The sequence below is a fragment of the Xiphophorus maculatus genome, chromosome 20 (genome assembly GCF_002775205.1).
Source record: "Xiphophorus maculatus strain JP 163 A chromosome 20, X_maculatus-5.0-male, whole genome shotgun sequence".
NCBI lineage: Eukaryota > Metazoa > Chordata > Actinopteri > Cyprinodontiformes > Poeciliidae > Xiphophorus > Xiphophorus maculatus.
Genome location: NC_036462.1, coordinates 18,957,944 through 18,984,814, shown reverse-complemented (window position 1 = coordinate 18,984,814; position 26,871 = coordinate 18,957,944). Strand labels below are relative to the sequence as shown.

Genomic DNA, 26,871 nt, shown 5'->3' with positions numbered 1-26,871 from the left:
GTCAGGAAAACGGTTTCCATGTCAGCTTCTTCAAAAAGATTTCAAAACTTAAAGCTTCAGCGCTAGCATTAGCTTAGCAACAGAGCCAATGCTAACGTCAAAATTGCTTTCGAGTTTAGTTTCCTACTGTTAATTTCTCTCTCTTTCTACTTAATATTATGTAAATTGTCAAATGTGATGTGTCTAAAGTCTAAGTCAATATGACATAAAATACGTACAATCTGACTAATTTATTTAGGTAAAACAATTATTCTGAGAAAAATCAACACATTTTCAGCTAAGAACATTGAAAACATTTTTGTATTTTGCCCTATGTGTCTTTTTTTTTGTTAAACACCCAATTTTTTTTGCAGAATTATTGATTGAAATCTCCTTAATTAAATGTATGCAATCTGTTTCTCCAATTTTCTTGGTTAAAATCTAATGGTTTGTTTTATCAGTGTTACAGAGCCTTTACAAATCATACAGGAGGTGACAAAAAACCCAGAACAACATTTACAGTCCCATTTAAAGTCAACTTGTCCCTTATCTCAGTCCTTAACGAGAATATTTGGTTGTCATCAGACATCATGACTTTTTCACAAATGTACTTGGGTGATGTAGCAGAACAATTATCTGACTTGAATGGCTCAAAAACAAAGACTATTAGCACAGTTGATATAAATAAATGACCCACAGTAGTTGTGGCTACCAAGCTTGGCACAAGTTTGTCACTATAAGGGGCCAAGTTAGTTTGAACAGCTTTTTCCCTAAATGAATAAAATTAGAATTTGAAAACTGCTCATTTATATCCCCAGTTGATTCTAAATCAATGAAAAGTGACAAAAATAAAAACCAAAGAAATATATAAGAATGGAAAACCTTTTCCTTTTTCTATGCAGAGGGAAGTTAAGCAGGTTGTGGCAGACATAGGGCTACACATTATAAGAGTGGATCCAAAATGTTTTACAAACATATAAAGTCTTTATTACAACACTTTCTTCCACTCAAGGTTTGGCCTTTTCCCCTGAACACATTCATATTGTTGCAGAACAGCGGAAGTTATTCTTTTTTTGTTGTTGTCACAGCATAAAATTGATCTCTGAACAAAAGCGAACCCCATAACACATCATTCACAGTTTGGGATATTATTTAGTCATGATGGGAAAAAAAAGTGTCAAGCTTAACAAGTGTTTGATTTTTTGACTGGCATTATCACTAAAACAACCCTTGAGAAAATACTATGTAAACCCTGTTTCCATGTAAGAAAGATTATTTCTGACAGTCATGTCGATATATTTTATCCTTATCCTTAACAGTTTGCTATAAAATACCAGCTGAATACATTGTCAAGGTCAGAAACTTTATAACCATTATTCCTAGTAAACCTTTAAAAAGCAGATGCTCTGTGGTTCTTACATTAACTTAGAGTGCAGAAATTATACCTGACTGAAAACACTGAACCATAAAATCCTCCTCTCCTGCACTGAGGTACTGTGAAAGCCCCTGATAAGGGTCGTCAAAGTAAAAAAATGTCTACAGGCAAAAACATAGCAACAAGTTCTGCTTACTTGTTAAGAAAGCAAAAAAAATGTCTTGCTTATCTTTAGTTTAATGTTAAAAGCTGAGATTCACAATATAAAAAACTGCACTCACTGAGTGGCATACACAACATAAACATATACGTTCTTGCAAAAAAAATAAACACAGTTTATTACATTAAACAACAACAAAAACAGAACCCTATTGGGATGTAATGCAGTGCTCTCATACAATACTGTTTAAAAAGCCATATCCAAATATCCTGCTTCATAAACTGCATGGCAGAGAGTTTCAATAACTCTGAAGATGTTTTTTAATCTAAATGGAGCCACTTTAAATCTCACCTGATTTCTTAGAAGAAATTAAAGAAGGTCTTATTTAAAGAAAGGAAGCTGTATCATCTGCATCACTTCCATTAAAAATTAAACCACCTGTCTGGATTTGGGGACTGGCATTTTCATTTAACAGATGAAAGCCAAATTACCTGTTATACCTTTTATTTTATTGCTGTCTTGTTCTAATTTTCATAGAAATTTCCCAAAACCAACTTTTTTTAGACCACGTAGACTTCAAAATGTTGTATTTGTATCATAGACTTTATATTTGATCCCCTAAAATTACAAAATAATTCCCTAAACATTTGCAATTTAAAGCACCATTTTGTTCCCCTCATGCAACTAGATTTTTAAATACTGTTACAATTTATGACTTTGCTTTGTTTAAAGGGTTCTTTCAGTGTGAATTCTCAAGGTTCCCTTCATTATTGTTCTGAGCTGAGTGTTTGTGTTTAAAGCCAAAGTGCAGCAAGTTCTTCAAAATTCATCCCTTGTATATGAATATCCCTTTTCACAAGGAACAGTTTGAAATACAATCCTTTACAATCTCTTGCAGAAATATTGATACCTTTAGAAACTTTTTCACAATTTGTCAAATTATTTATATGGATTTACTGTATATGTGGCAGACCGACAGAAAGTAGAGCATAATTGTGAAGTGTGAAGTGGAAGGAAAATAATACATAGTTTTTAGCTTCTCTAAGCTGGTGCATTTTTTAACCGTGAGTCTTTTCACTGTTTGTCCAGTTTTAGACACATTCAGATTAGGCCTGAACTTTGACTTTGCTTGAACATGCTGTGATTTAAGCCACAGCATTTTACCCTAAATTTTCTGATTGTTTAGGGTAGTTATCTTGCTGAAAGGTAAAACTCTCAGTTTCAATTGTTTTGCACTTTGCAATTTGTTTAAAATTTTAAAGAAATTTCCTACAGCATGTATTATGAAAACAAGCTATTTTGCTTCAAAAGAATAATGTTGATTTTGATTTTCTAAGCAAAATCTTTTTGTAAAAATTGCTAACCATCGGTTCAGGTGGGCGGCCATCTTGGTAGGTTTGCTACTCACATTCGATTTCTGGAAAGGTTTTGATTTCTACTCACAACCTTTCCGTACCTCATTCAATACCTGAAAGGTTGGGATATTTTTTTCTAACCTGCTTTGAACTTCTCCGCAATTTTATCCCTGACCTTTCTGCTGTGTTCCTTGGTCTATATGATGCTGTTTGTTCTCTAACTGGTCTCTCAAGAAAAACTAGATTTATTCAAAGATCAATTTATACACAGGGATAATATTTGCTTTGGTTTAATTAGGTGACATCTTAAGGCAATTTATTTGAGGGTAAAAGAGGTTAGTAAAGGAATACATGTGGACTCTTTTCAGATTTGTATTTATAAATTTACATATCCTTTTAAGTTTGTAAAAACTTGTGAATCCATAACATTTTCTTTCCACTTCATAAACCCCTTTGAAGCATAAATAATACACAGACTTTTCAGTTGCAATGTAAAAAGTGTGAAAAAGCTCAATTGGTATTTATACTTTTGTGAGGCACCGTAAGTTTGTCACTATAGGAGCTGAAAAATATAGTGAAACCCTAATGGGTCAAACCAAGTCACATCTTTCAACAAAAGTGAAAAAAGAGGGAATTTCCTGGAACTCTCTACATCTTTGCTTGCAACAAAAAACCTAATTGTCTGTATATATGTGGTTGTTTTTTGCCTGTTCAATCTCAATAAACTCTGAAGTCTCCTCGGCAATCTGTCCAGGGATGCGAAAATCAATAGGAATGGGTTGTGCTATCTCAGTCGGTTGGCACTGAGCAACAAGGCAGCAGGCCTCTCCCCCCTTCGGGCTGGAAGTGCTGCGAGAGTTTTGAGGGTCCAGGTTGCAGGCAGTGCCTTGAAGAAACTGAAGAAAGTTCTCCTCTATGGACCCGTCACGGCTCGGCAGTCTGTCCTCCATTTCGACCCCAGCTCTGCGAAACAGGCAAGGAAGATGCTTGCCGAGCTCCTCGCGGATCTGTCTGTTCAGGCAGCCGTAGAAGAACGGGTTGGAGGTGAAGCAGAAGTAACCGATCCAGGTCACCACCTCTTCCAGAGAGGCCAGCGCAGCGGGTGGACTGGCAGCCAGAGCTGAGTACAGGTGGAAAGTGAAGTAGGGCAGCCAGCAGCACAGGAACTGCCCACCTACAGCCGCCAACACGGCCGCAGCCTTTCCTCCCCCGAAGGGTCGGTGTGGAGTGGCTCTGTCGGTGCCAGTCCCCGTCCCAGAGCTTGTGACCATGGTGGACCTGCTGCTGAGCGACTCTGACCGCTGCCGTCGCGGCGTGTCCATCCAAGTAGGAAGTGGCCCGTGGTGCATGGCGGCCACCCGAGCCACTTTGAACATGTTGCAGTAGACGACGAGGATAACCAACAGTGGGCAGAGGAAGTACACCAGAGTGAAAAGGACCATGAAGGCTAAGCGGTTTGAGCTTCCTCCAGTCCAGTGAAGGGAGCATCGCCTGTGACCCTGAGAGGTGGGGGGAGGTGGGATGGCCCCTCCACCTCCTCCACCGACCCCACCGCTGTCCAGGAGAGGAGTTCTTCCGCCTTGCAGGAACCAAGCGAGCAGCGGCAGAGCAGACATGGCCAGAGCTTTGACCCAGATCCCCACCAGCACCGAAGCCACCAGACCAACAGTCATCTTCACCTCATAACGCATGGGATGTATGATGTAGTAGTACCGCTCCACGTTGATGACGGAGATTGAGAGAATGGCAGCACTGACTAGGCACACGCTAAGAAAGACGTAGCTCCGACACAAGGCCTCGCCAAAGAAGGCCCGGTTCGAGAGCATGCCGAGCGGCATCAGCACCAGGGCTGCCAGGAGGTCCACCACACACAGGTGGAAGACGAAGGCAAACTTGTGGAGCTGCGGGGCCTTCGCGATGACTGCCATGACAGCCACGTTGCCCACCACAGCCAGCAGATCCATGAGCAGCATTGCTAGCAGGGCTAGCGCCTGGGACAGAGCCCAGCCTTCGGGCAGCAACAAGGCGGACACGTTGGAGACGGGCTGTGGAGTCGTGTGGGAGGAGTTCCACGTTGGCTCCATTGAAGGGTAGGATGGGGCAGGCGGGCGGGGTCAGTCACAGGCCCATCACCCATCCTTCAAAGCCAGGGAGCGCGGTCAGAAAGTACGAGGTTTGAAAATTAGGTCAAATGTTGTCTTGTGGGTCCAGAGGGTGATGCTGGGATTGTCAGAGTCTTCAGTCACATCCCGCGTTAACATGAAAAGAGAAGAAGAAAGGTGAACGAGTGAGTCAAAGTTTGAATGTGTCATTTATGTATTCAATCACTGATCAATAAAATAATTTTTTACCACTTTTGCAGCACTGTAAAAACACAAAATCTAACCAAGTATTTTTCTAATATTAGTTCACTTGAAATAATGCAAAACTAACTTACAACTTTTCAACAAGATAAAGAAGATTGTTTTAAGTCAATAATTCCTTAATATTGATTAAAAAAAAGTACTATTTCCACTGGCAGATTATTTCACTTATAAAATGGGGAAATTGTCTTGTTATAAGTGAAATAATCCACCAGTGAAACTAATACATATTTTTATAAATATTAAAGAATGATTTGATTAGAACAAGCTCCTACATCTTGCTGCAAAGTTACGTATAAGTTAGTTTTGTCGTATTTCTCATCTTTGCAAATGTATTCTTCAAGCCTTTCCACAATTGCAACCACACATTGTTTCTTATTGAGATCTTAGAAGATATACCAACACAAATTAGAGCATAATTGTGAAGTGGAAGCAGAACACATGATTCTCAAGTTTTCTTTTTATTGTGGTGTGCATTTTTATCCAGACCCATTAATCATTTAGCTTTTGAGTCTTTTGAAGTTTGTCTCTTTTGGATTTGAACATACAGCCTGAAATCTGATCACCCAGTATTCTTTGCATTGCTTAGGATTGGTCAAATTAAATGGGCTGTGAACAGCAACTTCTAAGTCTTGCCAAAGTTTCTCAATAGGATTCAGGTCTGGACTTGGACTAGGCCATTCTAGCATGAGAGATATACATATCTCTCTTCCACATATATTCTACTTCTCCACAGGGGGGATATCTGCTTTTTAGCTCTTTTAACAATGAAAACTGAACGGTTTCTTTATGAGATATTCAAAGTCTTAAACTTTTTCAGAACTTTATCCCTGACCTGTCTAAGCTGGATTTACACCGAGATTAAATCACACATACTTCTTTATCTTTGAAGGCTCATGGTTTCACTGGGTTTTATTTGGTGGCATCAGAGTGAAGGGTCTACTACGCGCATATGAATGTCCCATTTGTTTATGTATTTCTTTAAGAATTTGAAAAACTTGCATAGCTTTCCATTTATTTCCTAATTACGCTTTCTTTTGAGTTAGTCTAATCACATCAAATACAATAAAATATATGATAATTTGGGTTTGTAATGTGACAAACTTCAAGACACATCAATACTTTTGCCAGGGCTTATATGTGGAAAAACTTTTAGCCCATTTATAGCAACAAAGATAATAATACAGTATTCTGAGCCCAATAAGGTATAGGGGCAACCATTTTAACGCTAGTCCTCTTGAAAACAATAAAGCACTTTAGAAAACTTTATGGAAAAACAATCTGATTAATCCAGATTATTCTGGATGAACACCAGAAGGTGATGTCCTCGGTTTCCAACCATACATCCTCTGAATGCATGAATGCAAGCTAATTCACCAAAACTAATCCTGCCACCGAACAGGCAATCCTTCCACCACATCCTGTTCTTGTTGTATAACTTTAACCTCATATTTTCAACCTCTTACAATGAAATACAGTCTCTGATTTACAGAAACCCCAGAACAGCATGTAGGTCTAAATATGCTGATCATTCTCTTGGTGCATGCTCACCAGAATAGGATGTCGGCCACTTATTAACTAAATTCAGTCTCAGTTTCGCATAATGTTTGGACCGACGTCAAAACGTACATGTTTTACTGCTGCTCTGCAGTTTTACATTAATCTTACATCTGACGAGGATGCAGGGATTCTCTGTGTCCTGTCTGTGATGCCAGTTGAGCAAATCTGAGTAGACAAATCCAGCCTTAATGTGTCTTATAAGCTCTGATTCACTGTCCTCCCAGAGCATCGTCTGCACATCACACACAGAGCTACTCCCAGTTCAGCTGAGCCATGGTACCTGATGTGGTCCGGTCTCACCCGCTTACTCATTTGTATGTTAATCGTTATTGTTCGGAAAATAACATAGGAAAAGGAGGCCAACATGATTTAAACATCTTTAAATGTCACATTACGGTTAATGAAGATGCATCTGTTGCAGATTAGATGGGAAGAGAGGAAGCATGCAGGAGAATATGTGGAGAAACAGAGACAGTGATGGGAACAGAGCAGGAAAGAGAGCACTGTGTACCTGAACCAGAATATTTCCCTGATGCCGCTGTCTGCTGCTGCTGCTGCTGCTGCTGCTGCTTCTGTCTTTGAGGATGGAAATGATTTTGCTCCCACTGCTGAGCTTCATACTGGAAATCAATCACTGTACCTTGTGAACACTGTTGAGGCACTTCCCATGGAGTAAAGCAGTCTCTTTTCCCATCCCTTCATCTGCCCTGAGCATCCTGCTCCCCGGATGACTGCACGGCTGTGGCAGCAGGGATTCTTCTGAAATGCTGCTGATGCAAATGCTGGCAGAGAAGCTCCCTCTCTCTGCGTTCCCCCTGCGCTCACACACAGTGACCGCAGAGATGGAGCAGGAGGCTGCGAGGAGCAGGACCAGAGATGCTGCCGCTGCTGGGTCCTAGTGTCCACAATTTTTACATACAAAAATATGAAGCGAATGTGAAAGTAACAGAAACCATCAAAATATATCCAGTGTCTGTCTGTGGAAAGAGGGGGGTTGTTTGTTGTTGTTTCTGTTGTGATTATGTCAAGTATTGCAGAGGAGCTTGGAAGATGTTAGCAAATGTGATCTTTAGAGTACATCAAAAATAATTTGCCATTTCTCCCAAATTTCCTTTTTTTCTGAAAGTTGTACTGTAAAAAAAAACGCACAAATTTTTTTTACATGAAACATTTTTTTTATCTAAAAAAATGGTTGTTTTTTTACATGAAAAACAAACATTCATACAATTTCATACATAAAAGTAAGACATTCAGTAAAAACTATAGATAGTCAGAAAAAACTAATATTCTTTCAAAATTTTTTCTGATGTAATGGAAAATGTGAATTGCCGTTAGAGCCATTTAAGTTTTTTCCCACATTAATCACCCATTAATTGTTCACTAGCTCTTCAATAGAGGGCTCTATTAAATGAAAGAAAATTCAGTTTGTAATTTTGAATCTTTCTTACACAGTAAACATAAACCAGTGGGCTCCCATAACTGCATAAATTTCAACTATGACCATAAATATAAAGTTTTGTTTTGCATACTGAGAATGAGAATACTTTGAAAGTTGAGTTGACTATTGCATATTTTAGCATCTTATTAATTTAACTTTGTTAAAGTTCACAGAATAATTCTCGTTGTTTGATGGTTGTGCCTGTGATGAACCAATAGTCCTGTGAAGATAAGCAGGTGTTCACAGTGGAACCGTATCAATGTTACTTTATTTTTGTTTCTATAAGGCAATTTTCCTTCTAGCCAGGTGAAAAACATAAAAAAAAAACACAAACGTAGACACAATTGCTCAACGGCATTGGCAAAAACACCAGAACAAATACCAATTAAACACAATCAGTTTTTAATTGGTATTTGATTCAATTAATTACATTTTTTCTTTGTGTTGGTGCTCGGTTTGTTCACAAATACTGCAAATCTCAGCAAATAATAACCAATTGTTCTTGACTGGTTTTCAGATCAGCCAATCAGACATGGCCGACTCTTCCAGATTTTACTAAACCTAGACTGAATGCTGTTAGTGGTGGTGATGCTCTTAACAGGAAGACCTTATAAGACCTTGATTACAACCTCTGAGAACAACTGACATGTCTGAACACGTTGCCTCCATTATAATTATAAAAAACTGCATTTTACAGTTTCAAGCACCTATCGTTCTCATTTCAGATTATTTTACCACTTTATCAATAACAGTTTGTACTAATTTCACACGTTTAAACTTTCTTTGTGCTAAAGGTTTGCAGAGACGGGGGAACATTGATTAGGACAGACCTCAGCCTCCTCCGTTCTCAAACGGGGACTCTTGTTGCCACAGTGATCTTTTTCACATACTGTTAATCTCATCGCCCTGTCTGTGGAGAACAATGAAATCTGGCTTATTATGGATAAAGCTACTCTACAGAAGGAGCGGGCATGAAGCTCCTGAGTCCTGGATGTTACACATTTGCATTTACAAGGTCCCTCACAGAAATAAACAAAACATTTGCATCTCTTTAAAACCACATCTTGCTCCTTTTTCAATGTTAAAATCCAAATTTGAATTTGTTGTACCTTCAGCGAATGTGATCTAATATTTTTTATAGACTGAATATGGTGATTTCAAGTTGCATAAGGAAATATTTGTCTGTTTGAAACAATTTGGAACAAAGGGATTCTGTGGGGCGGTGTTGAGCAGTCAGTATCCTACCCTACCTCCAGCAGAGCTCTTTCTGAATGTCTTCTATTTGCATAAACACAGATTAGTTTAGATCTGACAGCATGCCTTGAGATCACTGTATGTTAAAATTGAATTCAGTTTCAAAACATTTATCTGAAAATATCTGAACATATCTGTTTAACACGATATTATAGCTTTTAATCAAGGGAGAAAACAATTAAATTATTCTTACTGGTTCAAAAATTGCATAACATGGTGACAGCCATTTTGATTTTGATGTTCAAAGCCGTAAAACCCTATGACAGCCTCTGTGTGTTTTTAACATTTTTAGACATGGAGATATTTAACATCAACTTTAAAAATTCAGAGAATTTTAAATAATGAAAATCGACTAAAACCTTTTTAAATTTTTCTGTACAGTATAATGTAATAAAATAATTAAAAGTAGGACAACCTTGTCTGCATTTCCACTTAAAATTCATGAAAATACACAGAAGTGTAAACTGTTTGCATAGTCTGTTATTTGCACATTTAATTTACTCCATTAAAATGTTTCTGCTATATTTATAATGTACGTTTTTATCTTGCCTCAGTGCTGCTGTTTCTTTTTTTTAAAGCCAATTGCTTACTTGTACTTGTTCTTACAATGAGACATTAAACTGCATAATTTTCAATAAAAAACGTTAAAAATTTTGAACTTTTGACCGATAGTGTATGTAATTTTTTAGCACTTAAAAAAATTACACTGACTTTTTTGCAGCTTTACCTTAATTCTGGTATAAATTATTGTTTCTCAGAACCTTCAAGTTCCACTATTAGAGTAGCATATTGTGCATAATCCTGCAGGTGGTTTAATTACAAAACTTCATAATATGAGAAAACATGTGTAGGTTAACGAGGCAGCGCTCACTTACTACTGTTGTCATGGTGAAGATGTATCAAGTGTCTCGTAACACTAAGAAAAAATTAGAAACACACACAATGCCTCAAAAACGCCAGGTCTGAGAGAAAAAACCCACTGTAGCAATGCAGTGTGATTTTAGTGCATCGTGTGAGTCAAACTGTAAGTTAGCATCAGCATCCAGGTTGGGGTGTGTGCGTGTGTGTTTGTGGGCGTGTGCGCGTGGTGTGTGTGTGTGTGTGCAGGGGTGAGAGTGTGTGTGTGTATCAGGTGCTGACTCGCGACAAAAATAGCACAGTCTTGCTCGGCCGGCAGCACCAATCACTGCCACCACAAATACAATGGTTTCCATGGCAGCCTTGAAAATAGACTCCAACGTTCGCACTCAGAAATAGCAAAAGGACGCTGCAAAAGCCCCAGAGAGCCTCCACTGCCAATAATAACTACCCACAGATACGGACATGCAAAACAACAGCAGCACTCAGAAATTAAGTCATGCCATTACATTTACCAAAACATAATTTCTGCCTCCTACGCAAACAATCAGCTCCAATTCAAACGCACTTACAGTATGGGGTGTGCTAAACATTAGGGCAAACATTAACCGGCTTTGTGTTTAATAACATAAAAGCAAAAAGCACAGAGAGGCTGCTCAGTCAAGCTGCTCGAACGCCAACATCAGCGAAGGAGAGAATATTTACAAATGCCTGAGAAGAATCTTTCATGTCTCATTATCAGACGACTTCTAAAAGTAAGAAAAATGTGTTACAGTGATGGTTCAGGAGATAAAGTGGTGAATGTTGCCTTGGAGACTCTTAGAGAGAAAGGGATTTTTCTCTCTAAGAGAAAGCCAAATATGTTAGGATTTTTTATCAGTACCTTGGAAACAACTAGAAATAAGTCATAGACAACTGAACCAGGTGAAGGAGTTGCTTCTGGTATAAATGGTGAACCTTTCTAGTTTATATCATATTTGTCTGGGTAATATGGCTGTGAAGACTTCACTTTGAACCATTATTTAGTTAATTTTGGTCTTTGAACGAAAACCTGACCATTTTGCCTTCATAACTCATTCAGTTTTAATTTTATTTGAAAACATCACAAACTAGTAACATGGAATCAAAGTACATTAGAGTCTATTTTTTGTCATATCTCTGTACCCTTCTGTGTTCCCATAGAAATAACTCTTACCTGAGTGCTTCTATGTTGAGTGGTGTTTTTTTTCCTGAATAAAGCCATTAATAGCTATTAGTACTGTTTCTTTTGAGCACAATTCCTGGATCAGAGCTTCTGTGTTCAGTCAAATCTCTTTCTTGGATAAAGAAATTGCTGGAGCAAAAGCCTCCATTAACTTTGTGTTCTTTGTTTTGCTTTCCCATAGAAAATACCTGATCTGTGTTTGTCTGTTTTCTAAACAAGGTCACAAGTAGCAATTGATTACATTTAATATTTGTGCTTATTTCACATGGAAAGTACTGCAGGTTCTGTGTTTCTTTGCTTAGCTGAATTTCTTCACTTGATGAATGCATTAACATCTATCAGAACCATTAACTCTATAAGTTTTTTTTACTTTTGAAAGTAATGCCTTCTGTGCTTCAGTGAATTTCTTTACCACATGATGCTATTAATATTGTTACCAACAACTTGTCTGTTTTTTTCTTTCCCATAGAAAGTACTGCTGGGCCAATGCTTCTGTGTTTAGCCGTGTCTCTTCCCTGAATAAATCCAATTATAAATGTTACAGTAATTAACTTTGTGTACTCTTTTTTTTTTTTCTTTTCCATAGAAATGAAGGCATCAGTGGCGCTGCTTGTGCTTAACATTGTGTGATCTTTTCTTCTTTCCTGTAGAAAATACCCCTGGTCCTTATATTTAGATTTAACTGTATTAGAATAGCTTGGACTGATCTAAAAGGAATTTGCATAAAGCTGAATTTTATATTATTGGACACAAATAGGAACTGTTTGTGAATTAGCACTGAATTTAAATGAATTAATGTATTTTTAAATATAACAGAACCGTTTTAGTAATAGTGATTAGCCAATAGATTATGACTTTAGGAGAGTACAGAGCAACACTGCATACATATTGTAGAATTGGTAAAAAACTTGGTATATTCATGTCTTGCTTGAAAGATGTTACATGTTTGAAGACCAACATGTCAAAGAGAGACAGACCAGCAAGGATCAATCATAACTATCAGCCTCAGCACGAAACTATTACCGGATAAAGCATTATTAAAACATAATTTCTTTAAAATAAGTCACAGAATAAGTCACATGACTCATATTTAGTATGAAGTAATATTTCTTTGGACTGACGTCATTAATGTATTGAGTTTGATTTTGGGTGAATGCCTTACATCTGATGTAACATGAGTTTGTCTTGTTTTGCTTGGGTTTGGGTTGGTGTTGTTTTTTTTGTTTATTTTGTTTTGTTTGATTTGGTTTATTTTGGTTTTTTGATGTTATACCAGACTGAATCACACTGGAAACAGCAGCAGCCTGTAAGTTCATACAGTTGAACTTACAGGCTTGACCAGATGGTGGCAGTGTGTCCACTGTATTGCACAATGTGCAGCAGTGGCTGTCCAGTAGAATCAATGTGATAAGAGTTTACAGTAATTGGCCAGAGAAACTCCTGTTAGTTTACAAATTGTGGATCACTTTTTGTTTTGCTTTTGTTATTTTGTTTGTATTTCCTCTAATTCATGAAAGCGCCTTGTTGCTGAAAATGTGCTGAGCAGATAAAATGATCTAACCTTACCTTACAATGTAGCAGTGTGGTGCAGAATATCAGAGGAATGCTCACTTATATTTCAAGTTTCATGAAGTACATGCATGAAGAATTTGACTTCTGCTTCCTTGCGACTCAAGCATGTAATTATGTTTGAGTCATAGCATATAACATTCATAACTTTTGTTCAAAGTGTTGGATAAAAATTACAGACTAATTTGGAGTCTTATCAAAACATTTTTAAGTCAAAGAGAGGATTTATGACAGAAGTTTTGGTTTGGGTTTATTTGGGTTAACATGATGTGACAGGCTGCACAGTGACGCAGTTGGTAGCACTGTTGCCTTGCAGCAAGAAGGTCCTGGGTTTGATTCCCAGCCCGGGGTCTTTCTGTTCTCCCTGTGCATGCATGGGTTCTCTCCGGGTACTCCGGCTTCCTCCCACAGTCCAAAAACATGACTGTCAGGTTAATTTGTCTCTAAATTTTCCCTGTGAATGTGTGTGTGGATGATTGTTTGTCCCGTCTGTCTCTGTGTTGCCCTGCGACAGACTGGCGACCTGTCCAGGGTGAACCCCGCCTCTCGCCCGGAACGTAGCTGGAGGTAGGCACCAGCAACCCTCCCGACCCCATTAGGGACAAAGGGTGAACAGAAAATGGATGGATGGATGGATGATGTGACAGTCGGCTGAATGTTGTTGCAGTTGCTTGCACTGCTGACTATCTATAAAATGCTCCAGGTTTTCATCTCAGTCTGTTTAGAGTTTTCTTGTATCTGTGCACAAACAAGACGAAAACATGTTAGATAAATTCTCCATGCCTGAGTGTGGTTGTCTGTATTTTGTGTCTCACTGTTGCCCTGGTAACCTCTCAAGGTAATACCCCATCAATCTGACCACAAAAGATGTATGCATCAGCCTGCAAGTGTTAAGCTGCAGGCTGTTCTGCAGTAATTGTCCTGTAGGATGAAGTGACTACGGAACAATTATAAGTCTTTGTTGCAGAGAGAAGGGAATTCACAAAGCAGTGTGGTCACCTTCATTTTTTTGCAACGGTTTTGCACCACCTGCTTGCTTTGTTATCAAGAAATCTGCACTAAATACATGGATATGTAAAAAAAAATAAAAATTGTCATCCCAGTTTATTTCGCAAAGTCAAAACACAAACAGTAAAAAAAACTTCAATTAGCGAGTTGAAAACAGAATCCTATTTTCTTTTTATAAATACAGGAAAAAATATTTCCTAATTATTTAAATGTAGGGGAAACGCCATAACAACAAGACACTATGTGCTCAGCAGCTGATCTGCCTTTCTGTCTTCTTTCAGAGAAAGACGCTCAAACTTAGACTTGGACATATTTAGCTCCTACAAGTAGCTTTGTAAATTTGTCAAACATTTTTAAACTGAATGCAACAAAAACATGAGGACTTGGAGCATCTCTGCTTCCTCAGTCATCTTCTGTACAGGTGAAGTCCAATTACATTATTTTTTCTAAAGCACCTTGAGATCATATTTATTGGGAATTAGCGCTACTTTAACTACACCGTAAATTCCAATTTACGGTAAAACACCGGCAGCTGTGGTTGAAAGAATTTTACCGTATAAATCAGTATTTATCCATATTTACACGGAACCAAACAAACCAAATCCCAAGAAAATAAAACATTTACAGCAAAATCTAGGCTTATTTTGTGTGACTGAGGTCAAAGTCTTGTGTTCACAGCCAAATATACTTTAAAAATAAACTGGAGGAAGAGTTAAAAGGAAATAAATGAATGTATTTTCTTTGTGTGTATTAAATTTTAAATGTATTAAAATCTAATAAATAAGTGGCAACAATTCATCCAGAAGCAATTTATCTGTATCAATACAGATACGTAAATTAGAGCGTTCTTTTTCTTCTTCTTTTCTTTTTACAGTGTAAGCTTAATTAAATTTATTTCAATAATTTACATACATTTTTACCCATCTGGAGTGCTTTTGGTTGTATTTATAAATAATCTAATGCAGTTGCTTTACTTCGCTGTATTGTTATAAACCAACAGTCTAATGCACAGGTGTCAAACTCCAGTCCTCAAGGGCCGCTGTCCTGCAACTTTTAGATGTGCCTCTGCTGCACCACACCTGAATAGAATAATTAGTCATTAGCAAAGCTCTGGAGAACTGATCTACACAAGAAGGAGGTAATTAAGCCATTTCATTCCAGTGGTTTGTACCTGTGGCACATCTAAAAACTGCAGGACAGCGGCCCTCGAGGCCTGGAGTTTGAGACCCCTGGTTTAATGCATAATCAAAACAAAAATCAATATGGATCACCTTCAATTTATCAAAGTGTTTAATTCACGTCCATTAATTTTCCTGACTTGGTCCAGCAGACATCTGCTCAGCAGAGTAACAGGGTGAACTCATTAAGCTAATGGTCCAATGCGCACTGGGCATCTCTGGATGTTACCGTATTACCTGCTGCCGGTGGCCCCCGGCGGCTCCTTGTTTATAATTCCCAGCAAAAACAAAAATCAGTCTAACATCTAAATCAACCTTTCTATCTGATCCTCCAAAGCTCAGTGCAGATCAAACCAGCAGCTCTGTGAAAAGGCTGTTGTGACAGCTGCTGAGCTAAAAATCACAACTCCCCGGAGACAATACCACATTGTGATCGTGACTGCGTTATGGCAAAACATCGCTCTCATTCGAAAGAGTCAAAAGCTGCGGGAACAATTACGATCCTGCTGGTTTAAAAACAACATTGCTGCCTTTCGTTCTTCTCTTTGTTTACAGGTTATGACAAGCAGTATGTGATATTATTTACTGACTATTTTTAAAACTCCTGCATCATGTACTCACAGTTATTTCAATTCAATAAAATAGGCTTTCATAATAAAGCTAATTTGTTTCAATAAGTACATATCTTTCAGCAATTCAATTCAAAATTACTTACTTTTTAAAGTTTTCATGATTTTGTCATAGGAACAGCTATAAAAATGTCAAAACATAATTTAACACAATAATAAAGTAATTTTCATTACAGAAATGTAAGTCTATAAAATCTATAGTATGATGGTGATTTTTGATATATTTTATCAATGCTTTGGAAAAAATAACAGAAAAAGAGGTTGAGAAATAAAATATAGCATTCTACTAAAACCCACACCTTATAACAATGTGTAACCATTAGCAACAAGTATAAAACCTCAATTATTAATTCCATCCATCCATCCATCCATCCATTTTCTAACACCCTTGTCCGTAGTGGGGTCGTGAGTGTGTGTGCATGGTTGTTTGTCCTGTCTGTCTCTGTGGGAGAGACCAATTAACCTAACTGTCATGTTTTTGGACTGTGGGAGGAAGCCGGAGAACCCGGAGAGAACCCACCATGCACAGGGAGAACATGCAAACTCCACGCAGAAAAACCCCGGGCCGGGAATCGAACCCAGGTTGCTGCAAGGCAACAGTGCCACCAACTGCGCCACTGTGCAGCCCTCAATAATAAATTTATTCTCATTCATTTTAATTCATTACTTTACTTATTCCTAGGAATAAAAAAGAGAAGATAAGAGTACATTTAAAAATGTAAACTAATTTTAATACTTTTCTTGAAAAATCAATAAATAATGCATCATGAATCAGCTGAACTGTTCCGATACATATAAACCTTTATTATTACTATTACTTACATAGTTAATATTCAGATTATGTGATTTAGCTTTGGTCTCCTTTATTACAAAAAAATCACAATTCAAAACACTCAGGGAATTAATGTGGCATGGACCAGATAGATGCCATTTCTAAACCACAGATGGAAATAATGTCAGAAACGTCGTTTACCATGGTGTTGCTTTAACGTCTCTTCTGACACAAAAGTTAATTTTGTAAATCACTTGAAGTCCAGTGTGAAGTTTCCATAGTCATTGATGATTTGGGATCCCTTATCAGCTGCATGTGTTGGTTCATAATGTTTTATAAAGTCCAAACTCACAACAGCCTTTCAGAATACTTCACGCTCATCTCTTTTTTTTTTCTTTTTTCTTTTTTTTTTACCCCTCCAGGGGGTCTTTTGTGGGCTCTAGTGTCCCTTATATGACAGCAGGCTGACAGGAAACAGGGAAGGAGAGGGGGGAAGACATGCGGCAAATATCGTCGGGTCCGGGAGTCGAACCCAAGACGGCCGCGACGAGGACTCGTGCCACCACGGCACGCCCCCGCTCATTTCTTTTTGATGACAACATGTGCAGTGACATTATTGTGATGAAGAAGCTTTTAAATCAAATCTTACATTTAAAAATCCTTCAGACGGGGCGTGCTGTGGTGGCGCAGGGGGTTAGCACACCCCACGTTTGGAGGCCTTAGTCCTCGACGCGGACGTCGTGGGTTCGACTCCCGGTCCCGACGACCTTTGCCGCATGTCTTCCCCCCTCTCCTCACCCTCCTTCCTGTCTGCCTACTGTACAAAAAAATACGAGCCACTAGCGCCCCAAAAACTCTTCTGAGAAAAAAAATGGGGAAAAAAAAAAAATCCTTCAGACTAGCGGCAGCAATTAGCAAACATCTGGTAGAGCTGCATATCTTCTGAGCTCATCATATGAGCTACTTCTTAGTGCAACTGGTAAAAATGATATTAAAGGGTTTATAGAGGATCCATGTCATAAAGTGTAGGAGTTCTTAAAGAAACAGGAGCCCAATTTAAATTCAAATTTATTTTAAGTCATATTTGATGCATGCGGCATTTTTGTATAAACTGAAATTAACATATTTACCTGATTGTGCTATAAAATGGCACTATGTGCCTGGAAAACACACTGATGCTGTCCCTTTAAGATGATCCCATTTCTAACTTTTTTAATAAGGAAATCAGTCCAGAGCTGGAGTGATGCTTCACTAGTTTTTGTGAAATTAATTGTCACGTTTTGCTGCATCTTTTCTTTGCTTCCTATATTTATTTTATTTTATTTCTTTAGCTGATCATGTTTCCTACCCCACGTTGACCGGTGCCAGATTTAATCAGACTCATGAAGCACATGACGTTCATGCTCCTGATGCTGAAATCTCATCAGGCTCTGCTTGCTCCTCACGTCTCGTTTTAATGACTGCTGCAGGTTGTGCACAGCGTCTTTGTCCTGACCTTCTGCACAGCTATAAAAAAATGTCTTAGATTTTAAACGATAAAATCAAACAATTTAATTACAAATTCAAAAGAATGTAATAATCCTTGGTGATTAATTTTAAGGAACTGGACATAAGTGTAAGGTTTTGCCTAAGGGACACAGCTTTTACTTGATTTTTGTGGTCGTTTTAGTTCATGTCATAAAAACTCACTGCCACCCATAAAAATGCTCTGATATGTTGTGACTATCAGTTCATGGTGCTGCATCTAAGCAGATTTTCTCATGCACAAGTGGAAAATTTTTTTACCCTGTTCCTTTCTACAACACTCGTCTGATAAATGTCATTTTAGCCTGTAAGTGACGTGACTGAGACATTGGAGAGGAGCGGAGGAGAGAGGAGCCTCGGCCCCTCCCTTGCTGTTCACGCCCCTCGGATCGGATAGCAGCAGGCTGCATTTCTCCCCTAGGAGGTCTGGAGGTCTGGTGTGCTCGGTAAACCCCGCTCTTCTCTGTTGTGCCGGACTGACAGATGAGACCGCTGATCCCCGCTGCTCACTGCTGGAGAGGAAGAGGATGAGACCGTCCTGTAGCACAGACTCCTGATCACACTGGCTGAAGGTAAAGGAGGACGGCACCCCGTCCTACGGGACAAATGTTTATCGCTCTGCAGGGAAAACTGAAAGGATAGTGAGCTGGAGTAAACTGCATGTCATAATCTTATTTTTTTTATTTGACACAATGATAAACTTGTCATTTTAATCATTGTTTGTGTATTGGTGATTAGATTTTTGCAGACTACACACAACTTTTTTGTTGTCTCTCCACCACTGCACCACTTTGTATCCAGCTTCACAATAACTCAGAGTGAAGTGGCATCTCTTCCTTTGTTTTGGTAGAATCTTTCACAAAAAATGCCTTGAAAAACTATTTACACTTTTCATGTTGCAATCATCATAAACTTCAATGTTTTTTCTATTAGTGTTTTACGTTTTTCCAAACCGTGTTTCTGTATTGAATAATGTTGAGATGAAGCTCCGGGACTCCTTCAATTTCTTCCAAATTGATCCGCATTTCAGATGTTTTCATTCTAAATTTGTCCTCTGTTTGTCAAAACATCCAGTCAATTAGTGTGCTTCTGCACATTAATGAGTAAATTTGACATTATTCAGAAAGAGCTTTGTCAGAGCATCAATTCTAAAATATATTTGAAGACCATAATTCTCCAGCACTTTTCTTCTGCTCCAGAATTATTCTCAAGTTTGAGTTGGTTCATCACTTTATATCCCAGTGCAACAATTTGAACTTAGCTACTGTAATACATGTTGTTTGTTTTGTGTCTTTACAGCCTCCAGAATCTGCTCTGGACCCTGGGACACCGTAATCTGGATCTTGCAGAAAGAATCTCAACATGATGTCAAAAAGATGCTTCATTCTATTTCTGCTTCTAGTGTTTCCTGTGGTTAGAGCTAATAGGCTGCTAAAAAGAAAGCCTCAGAACCACCAAAAGCTTTGTGTGTGTGCTAGTGACATCATCAGCTGCTCTAATGTTAGTCTAACCAACGCCACGTTCGACCTTCCTCAGCATACAGCAGTTCTGGACCTCAGTTTCAACTCCATCACTCAACTCCGTGCTACATGGACGTCGACTAATCTCAACCAGCTGCAGACGTTACTGCTGAACAACAACAACCTCACCTTCCTCTCCTCTGAGGCCTTCGTGCACACGACAAGTCTACGTTACCTGGACCTCTCCAGCAATCGCCTGGCTCTCTTGGACGAGATCATCTTTGAGCCGCTGGAAAAACTCGAGATACTTCTGCTGTTCAACAACTGCATATCTCAAATCGACCGCTCTGCCTTCCACAGCATGGTCGCTCTGCAGAAGCTCTACTTGAGCCACAATCTGATCTCACGCTTCCCTCTGGAGGTGCTGAAGGAACGGAGCAAGGAGGACTCTCCTTTCAAACTGCTGGATGTTTCCTCTAATAGGATCAAAGTTCTTCCAGTGAAGGAGCTTCAGGCCATGCGCGCCTGGCTCAAGAACGGTGTCTACTTCCACAACAACACGCTTACATGCAGCTGTGAGCTGCATGACCTGGTGGCCTACTGGCACCTCAGGGAGCTAAGCTCTGTGTCTGACTTTGCAGACAGCCACAAATGTAACATGCCAGGTAAACAGAATGAAAAAATCCTGAAGCTGAACTGCAGTGAAGTCAAGATTCTGAAGAAAGAAGGCTACTTGGAGGAAACCATGGTTCTCGACTGCGACACCAGACAAAAGTACATGGCGAAGAGATGGGTGCTGCCTGGAAACATATCAGCAAACAACACCACCGTCTTAAACGGTAATTTCCTCAACATCGGGCCGCTGAAGGTGGAAGACTCCGGGGTTTACACCTGCTACGCCACCAACGATTCCCTCAGTGACACACTCCACATTACTGTGGTGGTGTTTAACTCCACTAAGAGGGGCGGGTTGGAAGATCTAAAAACAGCGTACACCACCCTGGGAGCATGTGTGGTCAGTATAGTTTTGATCCTGGTCTACCTCTACGTCACGCCCCACTGCTGCAGTTTTTGCTCAGGTGGGAACACGGAGAAGGACGACACCGGGGAGAGCCTCCACTCCTCCACTATGAGCCTCCCTCTGGCCCACGGAGAACGGGGAGCGGAGGCCGCAGGATTCCCCTTCAGGCACGGGGACTTGCAGGGAAGCAAGAACGGAAGACTGAATCCAATAGGAGAGGACTACTAGCAGACAACGAGGAACAGAGACAGAGAGACCTGAGGCGGCATCTGCCAGCTCCGATGTTCCTGTGGTGGGAAAAACAAAATCAGAGCACTGCAGAAACACCAAAGAAGTATTTCTGGTCCAGTTTATTGAGAAAATATCTTAGAACACTTGAAACAAGACAAAACTAAAGCAAAAGTAACTTTTCAGCAAGACATAGGAGCCTGATTTTAGTCAATAGTTACTTAATATTGATGTTAATATTGATGAAAAAGTAATAGTTATAAGTGAAATTACCTGCCAGCGATAGAAAACATTTTCTCCACATTTAAAATTGGAAAATGTCTTGTAGAACTACGGCTAACAATTATTTTAGCGATCGATTATAATCGATTATCTTGATTACATTAGATTAGATTTTCTTTCAGTATTTTTGAAGGTGTTGTAGTTTGAGAATTGGTTTATTTCGCAAAAATTGCTATGAAAACACGTTTTTTCCACGTCACACGAGTCACGTGATCAGCATTATTATGATAATGATAGATTAATTAATTGATTAATGCGACTAAAAAACCGAGCCCAGTCTGCTGATTTTCATTTAATACTTTTCATACAATATTACACTTTAAAAGACATAATAAATCAAATAATTAGATTAATTTTAAGTAAATAGCTAAAGCTATCCCACCTGAGGAGTTGTAAGTAGAACTAATAAAGTTTTATTATTATTATTATATTATTGCTCTTATCTTAAATGCAAAATGTATATATTTTTGCAAAGTTTTAGCTTTATTACTGCTCTGACTGAGTTATTCAACATAGGCCAACAAAATGGCCTATGTTGAGTCTGTATCCTCCAGTTAATGATTAATTAGTTGATGATTACTAAATTAGTTGATAATTATTGTGATCATCAACTACTCACAATGAATCCAATTAATTGTTTCAGTTCTACTGTCTTGTTACACTTGCTGATTATTTCACTTAACTGGTAATTATTTACTTTAAACAAGCTCCTACACCTTGTTGAAAAGTTATTTGTTAGTTAGTTTTGTCTTATTTCAAGTGCCAAAATGTTTGTACTAGAAACTAGACCATATGCTAATGGGTTAGAGAAGAGAAATGTCAAGAAAAAAACCAGGATGTGTGAGGAGGAACAAAGGCATCGTCACTTTGAAATATCAGGACTGCTGGCTTCGGTCAGAAAACTTCAATTTAGCTGTTAATGATTCTTTCAGAAAGACAATGACCCAAAAACATGTGACCAGATCAACACAGTAACCATTCACCAGACACAGAATCCAGACCTGAAACCTTTAGAGTGAAGTGTGGCAAAGCCGATTTTATTTTAACGTTATTTACACATATTTGCCAAGAAGTGCGGATGACACTGTATGCAGCTTTAATAAAAATCCTTTATAAACGCCTGAAATCTCTCATAAAATCAGTATACTTGCTGTGCACTTAAGAACATGAGCATCTGAGTTACTGTTTGCACTTGTAATGGAAGTGCTTGAAATGCTTTTAGAACCACAAAGACTGAGAAACACAAGCCACTGATTGACAAACCGCATGAGAACAAATGGCATCCAATGGCAGCAAAGAAAAGAGAGATCTCATCCTGTGCAGCTCTCAGTGCTGAAAACTGAGATGCTCATATTATGCAAAACAGGCAAAGCTTAATTATCAGCATTAGCAGTTCAGATTTGATGCATTATGCTGCATTCTTGTTGATTTGTTTTATTCTTCACAATGTATGGTGTTTCTTATGCAATTTGACTAATTGCATAAGAAACAATTGTGATTAAATTTTAAATATCAATGTGTCTTTTTCCACTAAGAGTGGCCTTTGCTTTTGTGAAGCACATATTTAACATATTTTTTAAGTTTCAGTGAACTGACTTGTGTAACAGAAGCATTACTATCACCACTGTGCTTATTTTATGTTTTATTAAAGATGGCTGTAATTCATTGCAGTTGATAACTTGTCTCATTTAAAACAAAAGGAGAACTATGATTAACTAAGAGGGCACGCAGAAATAATTAACAAAAAACGGATTTTTCTGTCAAAATTTGCTGAATTTAAGCTTTACTCAGTTTATTTTATATGTTCTTTAAAATTGATCTTGATTACATTAGATTAGATTTTCTTTCCGTATTTTTGAAGGTGTTTTATTTCATTTTTGCTAAACTTGCAACGAAAACACGTTTGTCCCACGTCACACGAGTCACGTGATCAGCAACCGGACGTTACTACTGGCGGGAAGGACGGAGGAGACGACAGGAAGTGGTAGAAGGATCATGACAGGGCATATTTTTTTGATAACTTATCACATGATCAGACTTATTCACGTGATTTTATTTACATTTGTTGCTTAATGGAAACACCGCAATTGCGAAAATGTGGGGGGGGTTCAACAAAATTTTGCTTATGGTCGTCATGGAAACACAACTACTGTTTCTGCGATTAAGAGGCATCATTTGATCCAGCTGTGAATACTAAAAAAAAAATGCAGCAACAGACAGAAATTGTTTTAGAAAGTAAAAAAATATAAAAAAAACTTAAATAATATGACCAAATTTACATGAAATGTAAGCAAAGTATTCATCCAAGGAAACATTTCCACCCATTACTCTGAGAAATATGAGCAGATTACTCGAAGCATAACTTCTTTCCATCTCAGTGTAGTTAGATTTATTTCAGTGTGATTTTCTGGCTGGACAACACAAATGTAACTCTTACATCCATGATAGTTCATTGCTCCCTGAAGGCCTTCAGGGGAAAAACAACTGAAAGTGAGTTCCAGCCACTGAATGCTTTTGGCCATTAGTGGCCAGCCCTGAGCAAATAATCCAATCCAGTCAGCCAGGACTCTCATAAACACTGTCAGAAATAGCATCTAGCCAGCTGCCAACACACACACACCTCGTGGCTCAGTGACACAGCTAAAAGCTGAATACAAAACTTGCTCATTTTTCAAAATATTAAGGATTTTAGACAGTTACATTGACAATAATCACATCAAATTATTAATGATTGGTAAAGAAAATCACTGCTTTAAATGATGATTGGAGATGGTAAATTCGTAGAAATATTCAAGATATTTTACTTCGAATAACATACTTTAACTGTCAATCAAATAAAAATAAAACAAAACTCACTATGATGCTTTTATTAATACTTGATACATTTACATCAGATTTACCAACATGAACTTATGGAGTTTAAGTTCCTAAAACATGTTAATTGTCGGAAAAATTTGTATGTTTTCAAAACACATTTGTGATCTCAAAAGTTAAATTCATTACTTAAATTTAAATAATTTTAATCATTTGTATCAATACTGTAGTCTGCGCAGACGAACCATAGGAACCATACCACCTGCTTTAAGAAAAAAAAGCTTTAGGTTTTTCTTTTTTCCTGCTTTTCCTGGTCCATCAGCCTAACGTCACTAGACCTCTGAAGGTCTGCTGCAGTCTGTGGCACCAAGCCATGAGCTGCAGATCCTTTAAGCTGTGAAAGTTGCAGGGTGCTTTCATGCATTGGGCTTTTCTGCCCATCCCATGGATGCTGAAGTGGAGTGAAGTCTGGTAAATTTAGATGCCTTGAATTTGCTGTTCTTCTTAAATTTATCCTTTAATCATTTATTCTGTGTGCCTGGATGTTGCAGTATGCTGACAGAAGCCAGGACTAACAGCCCTTCTATGAAGAAGTGTTCAATAAATTCCTACATCGGTTCTAAAACATAAAAAAAAAAAAAAAAAAAGTTCTTACATTGCCTATGTCCAAACATTTCCTCCAATGATTTACTTTCCTCCAAAAGTGCATCCCTTTTCCAACTAAGCAGGATTTGTATATCTAAAAACACATAATACCTCTGTTTTTTCCTAATGAACAGGTAATGACTAACTTTTTTCACATAACTATTTCACTTCCACAGTAATTAGCATCTAATCTTGTTGAGTCTTGCATGACACTTCTCACCTGCTTTTTATTAACTTCAATACCAAAATGCATAAGGCTATACCTGTTTCTTTTGTTTGATTGCTTTAATAATAGTTCTCAAAACATTATTAGTTGCATGTTTTACATAATCTCAGTAACTAATCCAAGAGGAGCTTGATTGGATATAAACAAAAATCCCATTTTATCCTCAACTGAACACAGAGAGAAAATGTCTTAAAACTGTTAGCTAATGATAGCGCTGGCAGCAGTTGGTTAGCCCAGCTAGCAAAGAAACCTAACAGTAATGGCTGCCCTGTCATATTAGCTTAACTTATTTATTTACTGCAAAACCACTCCTTTTTTAGAGTTGTTTTTCTGTGTGATAAACTGAGTCGATTAAAGAGAAAGATGTGACAACCAAGCTAAGCTGGTGTCAGTTAGCCTTCAAGCTATGCTAATTAGCTACTAGTTTAGGCTAATTCAGGTAATTTTGGAAATACCTCTTTAATGATAATAAGACACTTGACAATGAAACGCTTCAGTGAGTCTGAGTCAGATTATACTCTGCTTTTTATTTATTTGCAAGTTGTAGAAAACAGATTTTACAATTAATAGTTGCTATATTCAAGCTACCACATTGTACTAGCATCATTACTAGTACTGAACACTTCTGTTTATTGACGATTACTTCTTAACATTTCAGTTTGATATTTCAGACAAAAGAAGATAAACCAGAGATGCTGCATTTGTTTCATATTGTAGATCTTGTTTTGACCGTCACGGTCAGGCCTCCTTCAGTGTGCTGGCCTCATGTTTCTGTATTACAGTAAAGACAGTCTTGCTCACTCCAGGCTGAAATACGAGACCACACAGATTACTAGAACGGAAACCGGGTGTCGTATTTGTTGCCCCTTGAAACGTAGTAGCTTCTGGCAACAATTCATTTCTGCTGGGTTTTTACCCTTATTTGGATTGTTGATCATAAGATCGCACTGTGCAAGCCTCTGTTTCTCTTACAGCTCGACAGAATAGTGATTTGAGTCCCTAATGTCTGACATTATATAAATGCTTCTTTTCATACTCAAATTTAACAATGTTGGGTCTTCTAACACTGCTGCAGATTTGTGAAGAACCTAAATATAAGCTCATTTTTCACTACAGTTGTCATTTAGACAGATAGGACAGCATAAAACATCTCCTGCTGCTCTGGTGGATGAATGATTGATGTGGTCAACAACCAGGATGTTCCTCATGTTACTGTTTAATGCATGTAAAAATCAGCCAGCTGTGTAGGTGAACAGTACAATTATAAATAAAGTATGCAGTAAATATATTGCAAACTAATATAAATATTTATAGGTGTTTAACCTTGGGTTGAAAAGAGATGAATGAATTTTTAGAAATGAAATCAAAGATTATTATGAGAACAAATGCAGCTGCCTTAAAAAAAAAACAATCCCAGATGGCATCAGTGTAAGACGGCGCCTGTTGACAGTGAATGGTTGTGTTTTAAGGACTGGATTCAGAGTGAGGTGACTCATCTTCTCCTCGGGCTCCTCCCTGGAGATTCACATGAATGATGAAGTGACTGTGCAGTGCATCAAAATGCAGCTCAGTGCCTCTTCTGCCACCTAGTGGCCACAAAAAAACCCTGTTGTCTGAATATCTTAGCTAACCTAATCAATCACATGACTGTTGATTTTTTCTTTTGTAGATGAGTAGGAAAAATAACACCACATTAGATACTTTATGGCTTATAAAAATGTGAACGCTCTTGAACTTTTTAACATTTTTGTTCCATTACAGCCACTGAAAAAACACGAAATTTTACCAGTTATTTTTGGTCTAGTTTCTAATGCAAATATCTTAGTACATTTGAAATTAGACCAAAAAAACAAAAACTACTTAAAAGTAATTTTTCAGCACAATATAGGGGTTTGTTTTAAGTCAATTAAAACTCAGAGGTCCAGTTACCAAACTTTCCTCCTAGTAAAAGGTCAGAAAGAAAGTCTTA

At 38.2% G+C, this 26,871-nt stretch overlaps 2 protein-coding genes across 3 annotated transcripts; one reads left to right on the top strand and one right to left on the bottom strand.

Annotated features, from left to right (window-relative positions):
• Positions 1-375: 375 nt before the first annotated feature.
• LOC102223192 (probable G-protein coupled receptor 61) lies at positions 376-7,606 on the bottom strand. 2 transcript variants are annotated; one of them, XM_023324530.1, is made up of 2 exons: positions 7,304-7,606; positions 376-5,105 (listed from the first exon to the last, which is right to left on the bottom strand). In XM_023324530.1, exon 2 carries the CDS (start codon positions 4,951-4,953, stop codon positions 3,544-3,546), a length of 1,410 nt encoding a protein of 469 aa, XP_023180298.1. In that variant the 5' UTR covers positions 4,954-5,105; positions 7,304-7,606; the 3' UTR covers positions 376-3,543. The 2 variants fall into 2 exon arrangements, with proteins under 2 accessions (XP_023180298.1, XP_023180299.1); XM_023324531.1 differs by having other exon boundaries at positions 7,433-7,606.
• Positions 7,607-18,585: 10,979 nt separating this feature from the next.
• Positions 18,586-21,898, top strand: LOC102222939 (amphoterin-induced protein 1-like). The gene is made up of 2 exons (XM_005799878.2): positions 18,586-18,798; positions 19,526-21,898. Exon 2 carries the CDS (start codon positions 19,589-19,591, stop codon positions 20,933-20,935), a length of 1,347 nt encoding a protein of 448 aa, XP_005799935.1. The 5' UTR covers positions 18,586-18,798; positions 19,526-19,588; the 3' UTR covers positions 20,936-21,898.
• The last annotated feature ends 4,973 nt before the right edge of the window (positions 21,899-26,871 follow it).

What these genes read in the sequence shown, in the direction of transcription:
- LOC102223192 (XM_023324530.1), bottom strand. Translation starts at nt 4,953, where the DNA reads ATGGAGCCAACGTGGAACTCCTCCCACACGACTCCACAGCCCGTCTCC.
- LOC102222939 (XM_005799878.2), top strand. Translation starts at nt 19,589, where the DNA reads ATGATGTCAAAAAGATGCTTCATTCTATTTCTGCTTCTAGTGTTTCCT.